Genomic DNA, 22,163 nt, shown 5'->3' with positions numbered 1-22,163 from the left:
TAATTATTGTTAAATGGTAACTATTGATTTTTAATTGATACGCAATGGATTATTAATTATGTAAATTGCTTATTTTTTTAATATATACATATTTAGGTATGTGTTTTGTGTGTGTGTGTGTATGTATATATATATATATATATATATATATATATATATATATATATATATATATATATATATATATATATATATATATATATATATATTTGATGGCATGTGTAGCTGCAGCTACACATGCTATGCACAGGTCCTGCCATCTAGTGTTGGGCTCGGAGTGTTACAAGTTGTTTTTCTTCAAAGAAGTCTTTTCGAGTCACTCCTCCTTTTCGGCTCCATTGCGCATGGGCATCGACTCCATCATAGATTGTTTTCTTTCCGCCATCGAGTTCGGACGTGTTTCTTTTCACTCCGGTTGTTCGAGTCGGAAAAATATTACAAACTCTCTAAATTCGTCGCTATTGTTTTCATCGAGTATCCTCTATCATCAACACCTCTGTACCGGCGGATACAGATCTCTACTTGCACTTCAGGGCACCTGCGCCCAACATGGGCCTGGTCGGCCCGACCAAAAGTATAGTCGAAGCCTCATGGGCCCGTTTAGATTCTGCCCACAGTGCCACGCCAAGTATCCCTACAAGGACCATCCCTACAAGGATAAACATATGTGTTTATCTCCGGATCACCGAGAGGATACTTGCGAGGCCTGTAGATCCTTCCGCTCGGGAAAAAAACTCTGAGAGACCGAAGAGCACGAAGGTTAGAGATGGCGTCCAGAAGCACTGAACGCCTCGACGCAGAAGAGGAGGAGATGATCCACACCGCCTTCTCCGTTCGGGGGTCTGATTCCAAACACGAGTCCAACATCGACATCGACCGACCGATAACAGCGGGCCAGCACATGAGTATGCTTGCCCCGACCCAATCCAAGCCCAAATACAAGGCCTCGGGGATGCCACTGCCAGAAGGCCATGGCTCCATCCGTAAGAAAACTATTGGTGACCAAGCAACATCTTCGGCACCAAGAAAGGCCACACCAACAACAAAACCTTCGGACTCGAGCCGAGGCACAGGCTCCAAAATTATAAGGCACTGAGCCATCGAGTCGAAGCCCAGAAAGTCACTCTCGGAGCTGAGGGCAACAAGTACTTCAGGCCCTTCGATCCCGAAGAAGCCAACTTCGGAGCCAAAAAAGCACACATATACTGAGGAGCATGGACTTTCAAAGCAATTAAAAGAAAGCCATACATTTGCAGAAGAACTGTCACAAACAGAGGATTTTGACGAGAAAAAGGCCAGATTACAAATTTATAAAGACACTGGCAAAATCCTCACTGCGCCTCCTCTAAGAACAAAGAGGAAACTGGCCTTTCATGGACGTTTGGACACTGATCAGCCACCGGCTAAAGTGCCAAAACCAAGCGAAAAATCTCCACCTCCTCAGTTTTCACCTCACCAGTCTCCTCCTCATTCTCCTCACCTGTCTCCCCGCCTGCTACCCCCACTGCACAGTCTCCATCACACTCTGTACAGTCACAACAAGATGACACTGATCCATGGGACCTCTATGATGATCCAGTTACAGATAATAGTCCAGAGTGCTATCCATCAAAGCCATCACCCCCAGAGGATTGCACCTCATATACACAGGTTCTAGCCAGGGTAGCGGCATTTCACAACGTAGCCATACACACAGAACCTCTTGAGGATGACTTCTTATTTAACACATTGTCCTCAACTCACGCCACCTACAAGAGTCTACCCATGCTACCTGGCAAGTTAAAACATGCACATCAAATCTTCCAGGAACCAGTTAAAGCAAGAGCTATTACTCCAAGGGTAGAAAAGAAATATAAGCCACCACCCTCAGACCCAATTTTTATTACCCAACAGCTACCCCCAGATTCTCTAGTGGTCAGCGCAGCAAGGAAGAGGGCTAACTCCCAGTCCTCTGGGGACGCACCCCCTCCAGATAAAAAAAAGTAAGAAATTCGATGCTGCAGGGTAAAAGGGTGGCGTCACAGACAGCTAAACAATGGCGTATAGCCAATTCGCAGGCCTAATGGCCAGATATGACAGGGCTCACTGGGATGAGATGAAAGACATTATCCAGCATCTCCCCAAGGACCAACAGAAGAGAGCCCAGCAGATGATAGAAGAGGGACAAGCAATCACAAACAACCAGATCAGGTCAGCGTTAGACTCCGCAGACACAGCCGCAAGAACTATTAGTACAGCTGTCACCGTTGGGCAACACGCATGGCTTAGATAGTCAGGATTTAAACCTGAAATTAGGCAGGCTGTCCTCAACATGCCTTTTAACGAGCAACAACTATTCGGCACACAGGTTGATACAGCCATTGACTAAATGAAAAAAGACGCCGACACTGCCAAAGACTTTACCAACATCTTCCCTCACCACACTTCCCCTGTGGGAGGAAGACTACAAAAGTTCCACACTCACTGGTTACCCATCACAACAGAAAATTGGGTGTTATCCATTATCCAACATGGTTACTGCATAGAGTTCACACAAACTCCTCCAGTTATTCCCCCCAAAACGCACAAACTCCCATATCAACCCGTTTCAATGTAGCAAACAGAGGTATAGGCACCATTACTCAAACAAGCCATAGAACTTGTGCCACATCACCTGAAAGGAACAGGGGTTTACTTCCTGTATTTCCTCATTCCCTAAAAGGACAAAATATTGAGACCAATACTAGATCTCAGGACTCTCAATTTCTACATCCGATCAGAACACTTTCACATGGTAACACTACATGATGTAGTCCCACTGCTACAACAGCAAGATTTTATGGCAAAACTGGATCTAAAAGATGCGTATTTTCACATACCCATCCATCCAGCTCACAGAAAATATCTCAGGTTTGTAATACAAGGAAAACATTACCAGTTCTAAGTGTTGCCTTTCGGGATAACAACAGCTCCCAGAGTATTTACAAAATGCCTTGCCATAGTCGCAGCATACATAAGGAGACCACATATACATGTCTTTCCATATCTCGACGACTGGCTAATAAAAACCAACACTCAAACACAGTGCCAACATCATACATGTTATGTAATAAACACCCTACACACACTAGGGTTCTCAGTAAACTACCAAAAATCACACCTACGACCAGCACAAATTCAGCAGTATTTAGGAGCCACATTAAACAACCAAAAAGCACTTGCAAGCCCAAGCCCACAAAAGGTACAATCGTTCCACAACATATTGCCACAAATCCAGCCAAACCAACAGTACACAGTCAAATTTGTCATGAAACTGTTGGGCACGATGACATCATGCATCGCCATTGTCCCAAACGCAAGACTAAACATGCGGCCCTTACAACAGTGCCTTGCAAAACAATGGTCACAGGCACACAGTCATCTTCAAGATCTAGTGTTGATAGACCGCCAAACACACACATCGCTTCAGCGGTGGAATCCCACAAATGACCCTGTGCCTCACGCCATTCTTACAACAGATGCATCAATGATTGGATGGGGAGCACATCTCAACAATCACAACATTCAGGGACAATGGGACACAAAACAAAAACAACTTCACATAAATCACTTAGAACTGCTAGCAGTGTCCCTAGTACTAAGAGCTTTTCAACCTCTTCTTGTTCACAAACACATTATCATTAAAACAGACAAAATGACAACAATGACTACTTAAACAAGGAGGAACCCACTCATCACAACGTTGCCTTCTAGCACAAAAAATGTGGCATTGGGCAATTCACAGCAACATTCACCTGATAGCTCAATATATTCCAGGGATTCACAATCAATTAGCAGACGGCCTCAGCCGAGATTATCAGCAAAGATTATCAGTGCAAACACGAGTGGGAAATTCACCCCCAAGTGCTTCACAAATACTTTTGCCAGTGGGGAACACCAGACATAGACCTGTTCGCCACCAACCACAACGCAAAATGCCAAAACTTTGCGTCCAGGTACCCACACCCTCGATCCAAGGGCAATGCTCTATGGATCAACTGGTCAGGGATATTTGCTTATGCTTTTCCCCCTCTCCTGCTCATTCCATTTCTGGTCAACAAACTGCGTCAAAACAAACTCAAACTCATACTTATAGCACCAACGTGGGCATGTCAACCATGGTACACAACATTGTTAGACCTGTCACTAGTACCACACATCAAACTACCAAACAGGCCAGACCTGTTGACACAAAACAAACAACAAATCAGGCGCCCCAATCCAGCAGTACTCAATCTAGCAATCTGGCTCCTGAAATCTTAGAGTTTGTATATCTACATCTTCCACCAGAATGTATGGAAGTGATTAAACAAGCAAGAAAACCCACCACCAGGCAGTGTTATGCAAACAAATGGAAAAGATTTGTTTTTTACTGCCAATCCAAACACATAACACATAACACCCCTTGACGCAACCATACAAGACATTGTAGGTTATTTACTCCATCTACAAAAAGCAAATTTAGCTTTTTCATCCATTAAAATACATCTCACAGCTATTTCAGCTTATTTGCAAAATATACAAAACAAATCTCTATTTAGAGTGCCTGTCATCAAAGCTTTCATGGAGGGTCTAAAAAGTATCATACCTCCAGAACACCACCAGTACCTTCATGGAATCTTAATATTGTACTCACACGACTCAGGGGATCCACCCTTTGAACCCATGCACTCCTGTCAAATTCAGTTCCTAACATGGAAAGTAGCATTCCTAGTGGCAATCACTTCATTACGAGGAGTTAGTGAAATACAAGCATTCACCATTGAACAACCCTTTATACAAGTACACAAACATAAGGTAGTACTTCGCACAAACCCAAAATTCCTACCTAAAGTCATCTCGCCGTTTCATTTAAATCAAACAGTGGAACTTCCAGTCTTCTTCCCACAGCCAGACTCCGTGGCAGAGAGAGCACTACATAGATTAGATATTAAAAGAGCTTTAATGTATTACATTGACAGAACAAAATCATTCAGAAAGACTGAACAGCTGTTTGTCACCTTCCAAACACCCCATACTGGTAATCCTATATCAAAAGAAGGCATAGCCAGATGGATAGTAAAGTGCATCCAAACTTGTTACCTAAAGGCTAAAAGACAGCCGTTAATAACACCAAAAGCACATTCCACAAGGCAAAAAGGAGCAACAATGGCATTTCTAGGAAATATACCAATGACAGAAATCTGTAAAGCAGCCACTTCGTCAACACCCCATACATTTACCTAGCATTACTGTGTAGATGTGTTAGCAACACAACAAGCCACAGTAGGACAGGCTGTACTAAGAACACTATTTCAAACAACTTCAACTCCTACGGGCTGACCACCGCTTATGGGAGGAGAACTGCTTATTGCTACCTCTTTACCAAGGGAAACTACTTGCCCTGTTCCATCAATGCCTATTTAATGAGAATGTCTCTGTCTGAATGGGTTGAACTTCTTGTTTTATGATTCTGTCTAAATGTCTTTGTTTTGCACAGCCTAACACTTATACAGGAAAAATAGATTTGCCTGAGCCACATGCCTAAAACGACACACTTCCTGTTATAGTTGTTGTAGGAATGGGTTCTTGGGTGGGTTCCACCTCTTGTGAGTCTCAGTCCACCTCATAATCAGTAGCAGCATCATATGAAAATTGGTGCTCGTAAAGTATGCTGCCCCAATGTATATGCACTGGGAGCATGTGTGCAACCTTGTTTTACTTCTCTGTGTACTGTACAAAAGGCCAACCCATGGGCTTTGTCAATGTTAGTTTTATACCAAACAGTACAAATAGCTTAAAACCGTTAAGCCGTTTACAGGTAAGGGAAAAGCAAAACTAACCACTGTTGGTATGCTGAACTGAGGCACTTAGAGTTCAGCAAACAGTCAATGCATGAATATTTGTGTATGTAAGATTGTCTGTGTCTCTAGTGTTGAAAACTGAAAAATGAGATAAACAGAATATATTAGATTATTTAAAACCAATGCTAAGTGGCCCATTGCTGGACTCTGTGGGACACAGAACAGAAAGACATTTATGGCATTATATTTTTTAGCAGTAAAACAAATTGAGCTCAATAAGCGAGGAGGTGACTTGGAACTAAATCTTGGCCAAACTGAACCCTATTGGATTCTTAAACTAAGAACAGTTAAATTTGGACCTAATAGTGGAATGGACCTTATCGTCATCCCGGGACTGTTCTTGTAGACAAACCCATTTCAGGATTAATTTTCTGTATAATATATAATAGAAATATTTATGTTTGAACATCTGAGGGGCTAGTTTTTTGTGCTTCTTCACAATTAGACAGAATAGCTCCAAACTATTTTACAGGGACTGGCATCTAGGGAACTATGATTCAATCCCTGAATCAAATATTTTTTCCAGATCTTTTCTTTTTCATTTTGAATGTAAAACTCTGTCTCTGTTTTGTGTTTTAATTAACATTTTCTTCCAAATGCACAATTTTTCTTAATACTGATCGTATGAAACTTCACTTTTACGCTTGTCCGTTGAACTTTATCGGCATACATTTATTTTTAAAAATGAAAAATCTTCCAGGTTCATCCGTGTGGTTGTCTTTGATGTGAGTACGAAGGCCTCACTAAGATGGTGGTATTTTTTACACCTTACAATGAGTGCTGAGTGCCTTATGCTTCAAGTAGGATTACAACTTATGATTCCATACCTCATGGAAGTTGAATCGAGTAATGCTGTAATTTCAAGAAGCTCCCTTTTTATGTTAATCCCTATAACTGTATCCTGGACCCTGAAATTCCTTTGGTTATCATGCAGGGTCATATGGATTTGTTTGCAAAATTGCGGAACAGGTGCGTTCGCATCCATGTTTTTTCTCATACCATCTATTGTTGTTTTTTAGACAAAATAATTTATATATGCTTGGTAGACTGTTCTGTCACTTTCTTTATACAGCTTTTAAGTTTCAAGTGATAAGATGATACTTCTGACTATCATAATCTATGCAGACTGTTCTTTGATGGACCGCAAACAGATACTGTGTATTCTCTTTTTTGAGGATGACTATTGAAATTATGAGTTGCTAGATGCAAATGTTATATCTTTTTGACACAAACTCCCATTATGGACTAAATAAATTAGGAAACAATCCATCCTGTGTGCTACCTGATTCTACTTACACTCTCCTGGGACAGATTAGTGGTAAACACTCTTACTTTTAATAGGAGTTAAGGTTACAGTTCAGTGTCTCATGTTGTATTTTACCCCAACAGGTATGTCTTTTTTTGTATCCCTGGGCCTTTCAAATTTTTCTCCAGCCTCATAGATCCATTTATAATTCTAAGCATTCCAGCTGCTCTCTCAGCTCGTCTCCATCTGGCTTGCCCCGTCATGTGTACACTAGTTACTCCCTTCGCACCTCAATCTTACTATTCTTCGCCATCGCATGACTAGGTCCTCTACTGGGTGTCAGTCTGAACAATCTCACGCAACAGAAGTGCTGCTTATGATGTTCTACTGACTAAAATATGCACTCAAGGCCGCAACCCTGGCCTACCACTTGTCTACTAATTTAGGAGACATTTGCAACCTCCTTGAACAACACAGTCCCTCTGTCTAGTGCCTCATTGAAATAAGCTTTCCATAAGCCCTGATCCTTCAAATTGCTTCTTTTACTTAAAACATAGGAGAGCACAAACAGGCAGCAGACATCTGTAACTTGTTGGTGTTAAATAGCTTGTTATTTAAGGAGAAAATAGGTCGAAAGCCAATAAAGTTTGCAGTTATGGCGTCTCTTCTCGGTGCACACTATGCTTACAGAGTAAGGCTCAAAGAAGTAGGGTGTCTTCTCCGAGATTCAGGAATCTCCTGTCCGAGTTGGCCATCGGCAAGCATGATGAAGAGGGAACATTGCAGGACGTCTGTGAGGGGTTCAATGTAAGCTATTCTACTACCAGCTATTGTGATAGTTCTGAGGATGACCCTTCTGCTGAAAGCTGAAGTATAAGCACTGGCTCCCATTTCACCATCAATCTGCAGTAACTATCATAATTCCTTCAGCTTCTATATGTTGACTGGCTAAGATATGGGGACCATTGTGGCAGGACTTTTATGCAACTTAATTAATCTGGCATGAGGCAGAGGCTAATGTGTTGGAGCGTCCCCTATATTGCTTTGTATTAGGCCCTTTGTTTTAGTATTACGAGCATGGCATTGTTTTTGTCAGCATTTTTAGGTTCTGCATTCTTTAGCTGTCTCGCCAGATTACTGCTCTTCACAAACATTCATACATAATATACATGCATAAAGAAGCTTCTGATCAGCAGGCTTCGTCATTGGTCTGTTAAATTGTCATTCACGTGTTGCTTCCACCCACCACAGCATACCACGTGGGGCAGTGAGTCAGCCTGTTTTACCTTTTGGCTCCCTTTACTTTTCGTGACTGCACAAAACCAGTGCATCTTGTTCACATCCATCTAAAAGTAATTTCTTTCTATTCAGTGACAAAGCTGGGCCAAAGTGCAATTCAGTTTATCTAATAGTAACTTTAATTGCCCGCTATATTTTGTTTGCATGTACTCTTGGTGAGCGGTTAACCGGTGGCCTCATTTATATAGTGTTAAGTAGTATTGTAACATTGCTTCTGCCTGTTATTTTATTGCTTGGATGGTGATTCATTCTTGTCTCACTCAATAATAATAATGAAATGTTTGGAGTAACTGAAAGGCTTGTTATTTAAAAACACATATCTTCATTGGCCCCATTCTTGGTGGTTAATTTTTTCTTTTGTATATGAATTTTTGTGTCATATGCTTGCAGTAAAATCCATTGTGCCTGTTTACCAACACCAGACTTATTGACTTAGCCAATGCTTGCTATGCTTTTTAGCAGACCCTGTGAACTCCATTCTAAATGACATTACATAAAATAGCTCATATTGGAAACTGAGACTGTTGGTCGGAAGATGAGCAGGTCTGTGACTGGGGGTGGATTAATGCCTGTCAATCTGTGCAGCCTCCTGCTATTGGAGCCTCTTCCCCACGGGTCCACCTGTCAATCTTCCAGAGCGGCGTTTGTGGAGATGAGTGTCTTCCTCCACTGTACCGGTCACCAGGGGCTCTTAAGCTGCTTCCAGTTACCAAAAACCTACGCTGCAAAGCTCATGAGTCTGTGCTTTCAGGAGGAAGAAGAGGTGGGGCTGATGCATGCTGGAGTAGACTGGGAGAGATGCATGGACCGCTTCCCGGCGAAGGGGCTGTCAGAAGTACAATTAACAAATAAAATATACGAGAAGCTCTCCTCCATCACATTTTTTACAGTGCAGTGTTTTTTCCCTAGCAATAAAGTTACAATCATATGAGTTACTGATTTTGTTCTAAAATATGGAATTTGAGGTCTCCTCAGTAGGAAAACCTCTCAGTGGCCACCAGATATTTGGTTATTTCTAAATTTGCTTTCATGCCACTTAGGGGGATGAAATCTCAAAGCTGAGTCCCTTCTTTTAGTGCAAAATCTAATTTCTTTCTGAATTGTATATTGCATAGTATGATAGAACACTGCACACTCCGCAGCGCCAACTGTTTGAATAAAGAGATCTTAGCACTCTAAAGCTTCCATCTGTAATCCTTCGTTAGAGGGAAGAAAAATGCAGTTGCAAAAAACGCATTTGTGCTTTACATATGCATGTCCTCTACATTTTATTGCATGGGCCTGCCTTTAGCCACACTCTGTGAACTCCATATATCTGTAACTTTCCTTTGCCTGTGGTGGGCCTTAGCACATCCCATTTGTGTCCACATTTTGCCTGCACTTTGCTTTTCCTTGCATTGTGGTACTTTGTTCAGTACTTATTCAAGCATTTCTTAGAAAATTCGGCCTAAGGGCTGGTATTGCTCGTTGCTTTAGTATGGAGGTTTCAACAGAATTTATGGAGGATAAATTATTTGTTGATTTTGGAAGTCAAGTACAATGTCACGCAGTCTCGTAGAATTTAAAAGCAGAGGGGAAGTTTTCCACCTCAGACAATGCAAGCTCCATCTAGAGGACACATTCTGTGGAGAACTATAGCTATTTCTGTGCGACTTCTCAAAGTACAAAATTAGTGCGACAGTGGAGATCAGTGTCACACTCAGAGGAAAGGCAGACTCAATTCCACCTTCACTCTGTTGGTCCTCAGCTAAGATAACTAGGTGTCTGGCAGAGAGTTGTGTAAAGTCTGGTACTTAAGGGAAGAGTTAGGTGGTGACCATTGCACTTTTGCTGTCATAGTCCCAGCACAGCTCACTTTAAAACATCCAAGTGGGTGTGGTCCTCAAGCACAAGCAATGCGAGTTCATTTGCTGAGCCGTGGAGGACGTCTGCCCCCAACTATCACCTTGCCGGGCCACCAAGTGCATACCAAGACAAGTTAGGGCTGAGTGCGATTTGATCTTAAGTGTTGCCCTGTTACATGGCCTTTTTGCAGCATGTTGTACAAGTGGTTTAGTAAAACCTCAAGTTCATCTGAAAATTCATAAACGAATGCTGGCCCAGGGACAGTTAAGTTACGCTCTTACACAGGGGTTCAAGGTGGGTGTTCAGAGTCTAGGTGCCAGCGACCCGCAGACCTGGCACCGTCTTGCTTACTTTTAATGGTCAAACTGCGAGTGTGGTGCAAGTTTGCTGATCAAAGGATCCTAGCTGGTGTTCTCAGGTTTTCTAGGTATAGTAGGCAAATGTTTGGATCCATTAGGCCCTCCTCTACGTGGTACAATTAATTTTGAATGTGAATCCACTGGGCCCTGATGTAGGGCTTTCAAGGCTGGTCTTGCTTGGTGTTCTTTTTGATGTTTCATACCTAATTTACCTCTATAGTTTTGCATTCTTTGCAGTCTGTGGTTTTTGGGAGTCATGCATACTTGAACTTGTTCAGCCATCTGTTACATTCACTTGATGATTAATTTGTATTAGTAGGAGGATCTTCATAAAAGTGGCAGTTGTAGGTTTACTCCTTTAACTGCAGCGTTGATTTGGAGAGTGAATACAAGATCCGTATTGAACTTGATCTCCAAATTCCTTACATTGTGAGATAGGGGTGTTAGGGACTCTATCATTTTAGGTCACTTAGGAGGAATCTTGTGGGTGACCCACCCAGCACCAGAATTTCTCTTTTTGCTCCATGCTTACCTTTTTGATGGTGGCTTCATGAGTTAATGTTCAGTATTTACTGTTGGCATGTTTAGAAGGGGCGGTAGACGCATATTAATGTTAAATTATCTACATGGCTCTGTACTTCACTCAGACCCTGTCATAGTTTCTTGTCTGCATTTGTCAAGGGTATGGTAACTGGCTTCGTATAGATATGCAAAAATGTTTGCCTGCTGTTGCTACTTGTTGCTTTGTGTGTAGTGTACAACTTCGAAAAAGTAATTTGATTGACATATTTACTTCTCTCCCCGTTAGATTTGTTTGCATTACTGCTTTTTACTGCTTTTACCTCATTACCCTTTCCCTGAAGTAAGTCTTTGATAGAGCCCTTTTTACGAATCCTCTACCACACCGCTTTCAGCTGTCTATTTGCAAGACCTCTTGTGGGTCATACCAAAAACTTACAGTGGGTTACAGAGCCCTAGCTGCTTACAATGGTTGGCTTTCCTTTCACTCTTATGTGTGTGATTATTTTCCAATACTTGCCTTCCTCTTCTTGTGTTTGTCCCCTGCTCTTGTATATACACTGTTTGCCATCCTTTTAATTGGATGCCTCCTATTCTTCTGCTGCTCACATTTTCGGGGAACTATCTTCTTTTTCTTTGGCACCTCAGTGGAGTGCATGTCTTTGTGTCTCCCTTGTGTGCTGCTTCACCCCTCCCAACATCTTTGCTCCCCCTCCTCTGCTTCCCATCACCCCCCGTTACCCACCCACTCCCGCTTTAGGGTTCTCTGGTGCTTCATTATCTATACCACCAGGCTTGTTCATTGCTTACCCCACCCCAGCATTTTTTTTGGTCTCTCCTGAGCCCACCCTCAAGCATTTTAGTTGCTTCGTGATCACTTGCCCAATCTCCATTGCTTCCCACATACCTACACCCTTTCACCCTTCCCAGCATCTCTGTTGCATCCCAAATCCTTTTCGGTCCTTTATATATCTTTATATATCTTTCTATTTTAGTTTTTTGGGAGGGCCCAGCTACCATTTGCTCCGGTGGCCGCTCTGTGGTGCAAGAAGTGCCTTTGCATAATAATGTTTTTTCGCAATCTTGGATTGGCGCATAAACAAAAACAAATGACACCTGCGTCATTCCCCAGGTGTGCACGTGTGATGAAGCATGCTTGCCCAAAGCCTTCCAGCTTTTCGCTAACATATTACTGGGTAAGGTTTTCTAGGCCTTGGTGGAATATTTGTAATTCTCAGAATGCAGCCTAAATGCAGGCTAATAAACCTTCGAGGATTTGACTCCATCCCTTAAGAAGGATTTAAAATGGCATGCTCGTATACTAAGAGTATTTACAGCGAAGCTGGGTAACTTTGGTGCATGAGAGCCATGACTATTTTCAAGAAAATCTGTGATTATGTAAATTACATTCATTTAAATCAATTGTGTGTATTTATGTCGATATTTTAAAAATGTGGCACTGTCTTTAGTGGAGCGACGTGAACGAACACCTATTTATGGTAATGCAGGCAAACTTACTATTGTCAGACCAAGGACCATTGAGGAATGGAAGGGGTGGAAAAAAGAGAAGGCAAAATAGCTTTCTGGAAGGCAGCTGTGTTGTAGAGGGCTGTAATTCGGTCTGCTGTGACCTCCGGGAGTGAAGGCCTGGGATGGGGTAGACAGCGTAGGGTGAACTAATGTTCTTTCCCGTTGGGTTCTTCTACTGCCATGCTGAACCATGCTTTCTCACTACTATTAAACGTCAAACTTATCTGCAGTGGGACCACTCCTGACTTGCTTTTCTGTTTGTTCTGTCCCTGCATGTGTTAATCTCATAGGGTTTTTATTTAAAAGTGTTCCAGTCGTAGCTTCCTGGAGCTCTAGATTTTCACGATGCCCTGGGGTCTTTAATTAAAAGAAAATGTTTTGAGATCCTGAGGAAGGAAAAGCTGGTCTTTTTAAAATCTTTTACTCCTCTGCCTTAGGGGCTTCTGTTTTGAGGAGCAAGCGTTCCAGGATGGCGATGCGAGGACACCTGGTAGGACCCTCACTCACTTCACCTAAGAACTTGAAGGAGCTCTTGATTCCCAGAAAAAACGGGGTTGTACTAAAGTGTTCTGGTGTATGATTGGGCAGCGTCTAGGAACGAGTACAGAGGGTTTTAATAGGCACCCCTTTCCTGATATTGAGTCTCAAATCAAGAGTAAAACGCTGAGAATGTAACCAGGGCAGGTTATAGCCACCACAGATAAAGAAATACATTTTAATTCATGTTTCATATGTACGCTGTAGTTGACCCGCATGAAGGTGGGGTGCATGCCTGCATGACTCCATGTTTCCAGTCCTGGGGCTTTCTATTACTAATTATCATGCGGTATGATGGTCCAATTAGTTTGATGAATCAAACCAAGAATCCTAACTCCCATGGTACACCAGATCGTCAAATGGAAGGAGTAACTTTATTCTTGGTTGGACTGCTGTCATGGATCTAGATGGTAACTGTACCAGTGCGTAATATAGCATTTGCTTTCGCACTCTGAGGTCCTGTAATATTCATTGCTAAGTGGAGAAGGCCTCCTGGTTCTTTGGGGTCTGATAGTAACACTGGAGGTAAGAAGGAGTATATGTAAAAGAAAACTATGGTTTGATAGATTGAGTATTTAAGAAAAAGCACAGGGTGATTCCCAGGATCAAATGGAAGAAGGCAAAAGTGAATTACTAACTTGTGGAACCAAATAAGAAATGTGAAAAAAGAGCCACCACCAGTTCCAGCCTTTCAGACCCTTGGGCTGCAGATAAGCATTGAACAGTTGCTGCAGTCACATGACCTTTACTGAATAGCAAACTTCCTGTTTTCTAAGTATTTGATGGAAGTTGACACTTGCCATTTAGACAACGTTTTCAGTAATATGCTGCCCCCTTTAGAGTTGTTACTCTGGCTGCAGATTTCAAGCTCTTCGGCGTCTTGGTTGTTGGAGCCTGCGCTCTTCATGCAAATAAGCAATACACTCTTTAATGAGGTTCGCCAAGTAACACTTTAATCTACAAAGTGATTTGTCTGGATTAAATGAGTCGTGTGTTTGCCACAGACTGCGTTGCTCTTCAGAGCATGAGTGTAGGCGCTATAAGCGTCTGCTTCTCTAGGGGTTTTATATTAAAGCTTCGCTTCACCAAGCCTTGATCTCCGAAAGCTTGTTCTTCATCGAGCAGGGCTGGGGTTCAACAGTGTGTTCTTTTGACACTCAAAGAAATATCATTATCTCCAACACGCACTATCTCTTGAATTGAGTACTCCCAGCTTGGGTGAAGGACTAGCACAGCTGGTGACGGTCTGTGTGTGTTTACAGTGTTCGAGGTCCTATCTATTAAAAACACCCTGTCTCTAAGAGGAAAACTGAATCTCACATTTAACAACCTGAGGCCGATGGCTATTGGACAGGTTTCTGGTATTCAGACAGCCCTGTTCTTTCGGGGAAATGTTGAGTGGTCTCGTAGCAGCTTGAGCTCGGCTGCCAGGGACTGGCGAACTAACAGATGGCAAGACCATTGTGTCCCAGCCTCAACGACCTTCACCGAGTGCCTGAAGGGCACTGCATGGGCAGAAGAGAAAACGTTGTAAAGACCCCTTGTAACTGCTTTATGCTGAACATACCCAGGAATAATATTTACTACTTTCATAGGAATCCGTAATGCTACACACCTGCTTAAAACCAGATTATTTACATATGTAGCGTAAGGGCGTAAATAAACAAGTTTTCTTTTTCACTGCTCTTACAACAGCACTGTGACAAGTTGACCCTATTTGGAATCCAGTGCTTGCGCGGATGGTGATCTACCACCTACCGTGGCAACGCAGAGACCTGCAGGAAGTGGGGAATAGCGGATGGTGCTCTTCTGGTTTCCCCACCTCTCTCTGGACTTGTCTGCGGGCAGGAGCTCCATCTGAGCCACAGTCGGCTTGTTGCTCGCTGTTTACACTCACGTTGAGAGCAAACAGCGCAGTCATAAAGGTGTGAGTGGGAGGAGAGTTGGAGGAGGACAGCCGAATGCCTGGTGTTGGGTTCACATTTTATTTTTTACATGATAAAGGTTTTTGAAGGAGTGCAGGTTGGTGTAAGGTGGTAATGTTTCGGAGTATGGAATGGGGCTACTGGGGGTACAAGGGAGGGGTTCACAAGAGGCCATGTTGTGCATGGTTGCCCCATAACCCTTCTCCTACACTGCCAGAAGTCAGGGTGTGCTGTCCACAAAGGGGATCAATAAACAACCTATCATTGTAGATGTCAATATCCATCAGTATCACTGAGCTTCCCAACTAGGGGTTTAAAGCGATATCATGGGCAACTTGAACAGTGCTGTTGACTGTGTCAGTTTGAACCTCTCTCTGCAAAACCACCATTTTTTCTTCTAGAAGCCCACCCTTATTCTTTTGTACATGGTCCACTGCATTTTCTCAAACAGTAAACTACTCAAATTCCCTTGAAAGAGGCATTGATGTAGCTACAGTGCCAGGAGGTCAACCATCTTCTGTACTAGTCAATTGACTTTAGGCGTGAGTGACACTGTACCAAGCGTATAAAAGTAATACAAAGTGGGTTGTGTATGGTTTGGTCTTGTGGTTAGTTGCGATCGGACGCTGAGGTTTCCCACTGCCTCGCGGGCGTGCAGGTCTGTTTGTGACAGTAAAAACGTAGCGTTGCTTCAATTGCTTGCATTGAGTGGATGTGGTCTGTGGCTTCCTGCTGGGGTGGAAGTGGATGTGCAGACAGGCCTGGTGCTTTTGCTGTGCTAGCAGTGAGAGGCAGCAGGCTATGAAAGGCTGCTGATTTCTAGCACATGTACAAGTGGCGTGACACGTGTCACTCTGCCCCTATTCGACTGCTACGATTCCTCTCCAGTGTTGCTTGTTGGCGAATAATAGGCTGCAGTTTATTTTCCATAAATCACAGTTACTCACACCCAGGTAGGCAAAAACGTATATTTCATGTTGCAAATCAGTAAGCAAGCATTTTACGGAATGATCAGTAGCTCTTGAAGTTTGTTTGGCAAAATCGCCTTGGTGTGTTCCCTTGCAGATTCGAGGCTTGACTAGCTAACCACTTATTTCTCCTTGCTAGCCGGCTTCAGCTGTGCCTGGGCTGCAAGTGCAGCATTTAAGCTGTGGTTACCTCATCCATCCTTCCTTTCACCTACTGAGGTCCTGCTGTCCAATATCCAAGGCTCACCGGGGCAAAGAACAACCCCCTCCATTGATCTCTCTTGACCAGGCGTATGGTTACCAGAAAGTTAGACCACTATCCCTCGGCCACTCCACTTGGGTTACTGCTCCTTTGCGGCTCCCTGTTTTTCAGCCATCCTTACATGCGTCCTACTTGCCTAAGAATAACCTGCTAGCTTCAGCACATCTGTAATGTTGAGTAAAAATAATACCCATACCCACCCAAATGTGGACCCATCCTCTAAATAAAAGCTTGGCAGTCGTAAGTTGATGAGTCCAAATCGAATGAAGCCCCAGCCCATGCTCTTACAGAACTTGCCCATGCTGACACTGAACTTCCTCCTTGCCTTCTCAATTTTGTTATGTGCTTTTGTACTTCACCATTTGAATCTGGATATGATCTCTGACCAAACAATGTTGGTGGCCTCCATCAACCTGGCCACAGTCATCAAGTCCTTTTTCATATCAGTCAGTCGTCGTCCCCAGCCTAACTTTGTCTGGACGTTGCCTCTAGATGCACTACCAGGGTGCTGGCTGTGGTGTGTATCTTCATGACGTTAGCAACCGCTGGAACCAGTTGCACCAATCTTACACCCTGGCTTGTCGAACCAGGCTATGTCTGTGTTTGACAGCCACATCCCTTTGAACCTTTGTCTCTTGTCTTCCTGTTGCTGTGCTCTTTTCATGTGCGAATGTTGGTAAAGCCACACGGTCTTCCTACCATCTGATCTTCCAGTAAAAACACAAAGTTGTGCAGTGAGCAGAATGTTTGTGTCACTTAACTTTGGTAGACACCTCTCTCAGCCTCACTATACTTTCCCCCTGAAGCCCGTGCCTAGTGGATGTTGTTGCATCCCCTATTCTAAATGATTGAGTGCTAAAGTGTGCCGCTTGGAGGCTGGCTCTGCTCGACGCCTTCCATATGATGTGTGAACCGGACTTTTGCTTAAAAAAAAAAAAAGGCACTTGGGTAAACAACACTGCCTTCCCCCATCTGGTCAGACTGTGATGTATGCCCTCAGGAGGCACACTGAGCATAACTCTTGCACAGTTAAGCATTCTGAAGGAAAACCTGCCCTTCTGCTTCCTGTTTGGTTTTGGATTTTGAGTCTGATCACAACATACTTGTCCTGCAGCTCTTACATCCTCCAGCTGCAGGCATAAATTGCAAGCCTCTGTTTTGGTTTGGCCCACCAACTCATTCACCGTGAATACCCCCAAAAAATGCCAGAGTGAATACTGCCTCAAACAGTGTTGCATCAAATGGAGATCTGTATTCTGGTGGAAGCACTTGGCACCTGCCTTTGAAGTTAATGGGGATGTCTTTGTGGGAGGCTTGCAGAAGCACCCGTTCCCTCCTGTCCATCCTACACTAGTGGTCCACTTCGAGGAATAGCTCAAGGAGTTTAATGGTTTTGGTGAGGCCCTGGACCCTCCAGTATTCCGGAAGCCTCTTCACGCACCAGGCTGAGCTCAAGTTGGCCTCACAACCATCACAGCCTGACACATCTGTGAATAGCTCGAGCTGCTTCAAATTCAGTGTATTGTTAAAATCATTTAAAACATCTGTGAGTCTTTCCGGACCTCTGCTATAAGGCTGATGTGGTGGTGCCTCTTATGTGCTCTTTCGGTGAGTCTTGCAAGCCATGTCATGAAGGTTCTACCCTCTGGAATGACCTGTTGAAGTATGGAAGATCCTAGATTTCTTGCAAGATATTCGTGTTCCTGCTCTCCCAGCTTTTCTTGTGGAACCTTGAAAATGCTTGTAGTGAGTCAAGTTCAGTTCACATGAAGGTCAAGGTGATTGCCAGCAGGACCATATTGCCTTTTGCAATGAAACCCTCAGATTACCAGCTTCCATATGATGCTTGTTCGTGGCCCATTCCAGAAATGTACTGAAATCTCAAAGTAAGAGCATAACATTGAGCAGTACATCTGAAGGCATTTGTCATAGAAAATTGCGGTTAGAATTGAACAACCAGCATGTTGATGCCGTCAGGGTGATCTAGAAGCAGGCAGATGATTCAGTATTGTCTTGTCCATCTTTGCACGCCTTCACGAGGTCAGTGCATCATCAGAGGTTGCGTATGCCATTGACTGTTGCTTCTTGTTAATCCAGTCAATGATCGAATCCCCCTCTGGGTGGCCTAGGTGATGGGTTAATCTATACTGCCACAGATCCATTTTGGGTACTACCCCCCCAATAGTGGCACTATGAAATTTTGGAGTGGTGCTTCAGAGAATGGACCCTCTATCCTAAACGCAGTCTCGGCTGCTTTGCAGTTTTGTACCTAACCACTGTTGGGTGCTTCATTGCAGACTAAAGGTTACTGCTCTGTCCTGGTTACTAGTGGGTCTGTCTATGAAATAAGGAAGCCTTCCTCAAAGTCATTCATCAACTACTTCGCTTCTCCTGTCTTGTGGTAATCATCTAGCAACCTCCTTAGGGCAGTGGTTCCCAACCTTTTGACTTCTGTGGACGCCCACTTATCATTACCGGAACCCAGGACACCCACTGAATCATTTTTGGAATGAAGAAGCCCCTCCCCCCACTGAGTCATTACTGAAAGCCGGGGACCTAATCTGTTAATATTATTTAATTTTCTAAGCAATTGAGGCTTCACGGACCCCTGGGGGTCCCCATACACCAGGGTGGGAACCGCTGCCTCAGGGTGATTCTGGAGACGGGTGTTGGCTAATTCTGTCCCCCTTCCTCCAGTCAGTTGTACTGTCTGACGCCACACTGGCAGTGTCCGTGGTACCCCCGTCTGGTATTCTGATTGTGGGCGTAGTGCCCTCACACTGCTGTTTCTTGGGAGGGTGCTTACTGTTAGCTGCTCCCCTACCTTTCCCACACTCGCTTTTGGTGTAGCCTCCCCTGCATGTGCTGCAAATATGCCTGAGTTTGCAAGGTGGGTCCCACTTGCCTTTTCCAACCTCACAGTTCTAGCACACTTCAGTGGCCTCTGCTCGTGATTTTTGCTTGCTCCTAGGGGCGTGTTTTTCATCCCTCCCTCTAAGGATGGTCTGCCAAGAGGGCTGATCTGTTTTATGTACCGTCTGTTTGGCTGCCACCATCTTGTGCTGCAAGATCCTTGTGATTTGACTGCATGGTGGGCTAGGTCTGCCTATCAAGCCAAACGTCCTTTTCATTTTGTAACCAAGAGCCCCATGGAACATTCCTTGAACCATCTGTATTTCGGATTCTTCGAGGGTTAGCCTGGGGGCGCTCTGCTGGAATTTCACAGCTTTGATGCAGGTCATGACCCTAAATGCATGCATGGAACATTTCGAAATACTTACTCCGAGGACTAGCTTAAAGATGTACTCTTGGAAATGTGCTTATAATATTATTAAGGTACTCCAAACTGCATCTGTGTTGACAGCATACAATACATTGTAACTCAAAGCAAAATAGTTCAACAGCTGTTGCTTACCGTAAACATCTTATATATGTACTATTTGTGTTATCGAATGAAGTTTTGTTTAAGCGCTAAAAAAATGTGTTGTGCTAAATTCTATCCACTTGGAAATATACTTACACCAGGAAACATACACTCCACCTTCAATGACTGAGGGGAGTTGTAGGCCCTGCCCTCACTGGAGTGCAGAAATGTCCAGTTGATTTTACTACAACAACGTACGAGGGGAATGAATGAGTAAGCTTGGAGTATGTCGGGTCTGTTATTGGGTTTGTTGAATTGAAATGCACCCGAGGGGTGTGAGACCTAGAGAAGGTATCATGGTTTGCTCCTGCATCTGATGACCCCAAGAGCTGCTCAGTGCCTGTAAATGATGGCGCCTCCAGCTCGGTGTCCGAGACGCATCAACTTGGCTTTTTTAAAGTAACTTGATGTCTTACCCATGATCACATAGCTCCTGTCAGTAGAAGACATTCTTATATCTCCATTGAAAAGACACTCAGTTTTTTTGTCTTTTGTTTGTCAGGGGTGCTGTCATGGTTTCTGTAATGCCCCTCAAGGCGGGTGCAGATGGCATTATTGGGACATAATTGCCGCACTCCCGACTGGGCAGCAGGTTCGGAAGTGCGCTGCCCAGGGGGGCGTGGCTTCTAGGCCCTGGCAGGATCCGCCCAGACGTGCTTTCAGAAGTCTGCAATGGTCACTGTGGTGTCGTCTCTGGCTGCCGGGTGCATCCATCTAACTTCGATTTGCACAGTGATCAGTTATTTCATTGTTTTTGTCTCACGGTGGCTGCTGTGTGTGACACCCTTATCTCGTGCATTGTCTAACGTGCATCATGTTTTCTTATTTCAGCTGCCGCACAAGTAACAGAAAAAGTTTAATCATAACTTCCAGTACCTCGCCAACGCTGCCCAGACCGCACTCCCCGCTACATGGACACACAGGTAACTCGCAGTTCTTCTTTACTCCCCCCTGTGAATTGTACGAATACAATTATCCATTTCATATTATTATGTAACGAATCTTAGTAATATAGTAGTTTTTTTTTTTTTTTTAATAAAACACGTTCTTTTGTTTCTAGGTGCTATAAAGAGCAGGTGTTACTGTTCCCAAAATTAATGATCTTCGTTTTTCAACTTTTAAAAGCTGGAAGTCAGTCATCCCTGCAGGGATTCAAAATCTTTACCTTCGAATGACTGCAGATGTTACTGGCAAATTTTACCTTCCTAAGCCTTTTTAAGGGTTTTATAATGCAATTCCTATCTTTAACAAATTGTACTACTATAGTTATACTTGTATATTCCACAAGGTATGATCGTGGCACATACATTTTAACATAGTGGCTGGGAGGATGGCTCCAGGTTTGTCAGACATTTTTACGAGGCCTGGGACAAAAAACTTAACATGCGATCCTCTGTACGCTTCTGGACCTTTCTGATCCCTCTGTACCCTTCTGATCCCTCTAATACCTCTGTACGCTTCTGATCCCTCTGTACCCTTCTGATCCCTCTGTACCCTTCTGATCCCTCTAATACCTCTGGACGCTTCTGATCCCGCTGTACGCTTCTACTTCGGATCCCTCTGTTCCCTTCTGATCCCTCTGTACCCTTCTAATCCCTCTGGACGCTTCTGATCCCTCTGGACGCTTCTGATCCCTCTGGACGCTTCTGATCCCTCTGTACCCTTCTGGTCCCTCTGTACCCTTCTGGTCCCTCTGATCCCTCTGTACACTTCTGATCCCTCTGTGCCCTTCTGATCCCTCTGTGCCCTTCTGATCCCTCTGTACCCTTCTGATCCCTCTAATACCTCTGGACGCTTCTGATCCCTCTGGACGCTTCTGATCCCTCTGGACGCTTCTGATCCCTCTGTACCCTTCTGATCCCTCTGTACCCTTCTGATCCCTCTGTACCCTTCTGATCCCTCTGTACCCTTCTGATCCCTCTGTACCCTTCTGATCCCTCTAATCCCTCTGGACGCTTCTGATCCCTCTGTACCCTTCTGATCCCTCTAATCCCTCTGGACGCTTCTGATCCCTCTGGACGCTTCTGGTCCCTCTGATCCCTCTGTGCCCTTCTGATCCCTTTGTACCCTTCTGATCCCTCTAATACCTCTGGACGCTTCTGATCCCTCTGCCCTCTGGACGCTTCGGATCCCTCTGGACGCTTCGGATCCCTCTGTACCCTTCGGATCCCTCTGGAGATCCCTCTGTGCGCTTCGGATCCCTCTGTGCGCTTCGGATCCCTCTGTGCGCTTCGGATCCCTCTGTGCGCTTCGGATCCCTCTGTGCGCTTCTGATCCCTCTGTACCCTTCTGATCCCTCTGTACCCTTCTGATCCCTCTGTACCCTTCTGATCCCTCTGTACCCTTCTGATCCCTCTAATACCTCTGGACGCTTCTGATCCCTCTGGA

General features: G+C 44.1%; 1 protein-coding gene across 6 annotated transcripts in view; it reads left to right on the top strand.

Moving 5' to 3' along the window:
• MAST2 (microtubule associated serine/threonine kinase 2) overlaps nt 1–22,163 on the top strand; it is a 1,054,635-nt gene that overhangs the window by 723,878 nt on the left and 308,594 nt on the right. For all 6 annotated transcript variants that reach the window (XM_069232766.1, XM_069232767.1, XM_069232770.1 and 3 more), the window contains one exon: nt 20,607–20,698. In XM_069232766.1, the coding sequence (XP_069088867.1) occupies nt 20,607–20,698 (92 nt within the window). The remainder of the gene's footprint in view (nt 1–20,606; nt 20,699–22,163) is intronic.

Source organism: Pleurodeles waltl, chromosome 4_2 (assembly GCF_031143425.1).
Source record: "Pleurodeles waltl isolate 20211129_DDA chromosome 4_2, aPleWal1.hap1.20221129, whole genome shotgun sequence".
NCBI lineage: Eukaryota > Metazoa > Chordata > Amphibia > Caudata > Salamandridae > Pleurodeles > Pleurodeles waltl.
Note: the sequence above shows the minus strand (reverse complement) of the source record. Positions and strands in the feature narration are given on the sequence as shown.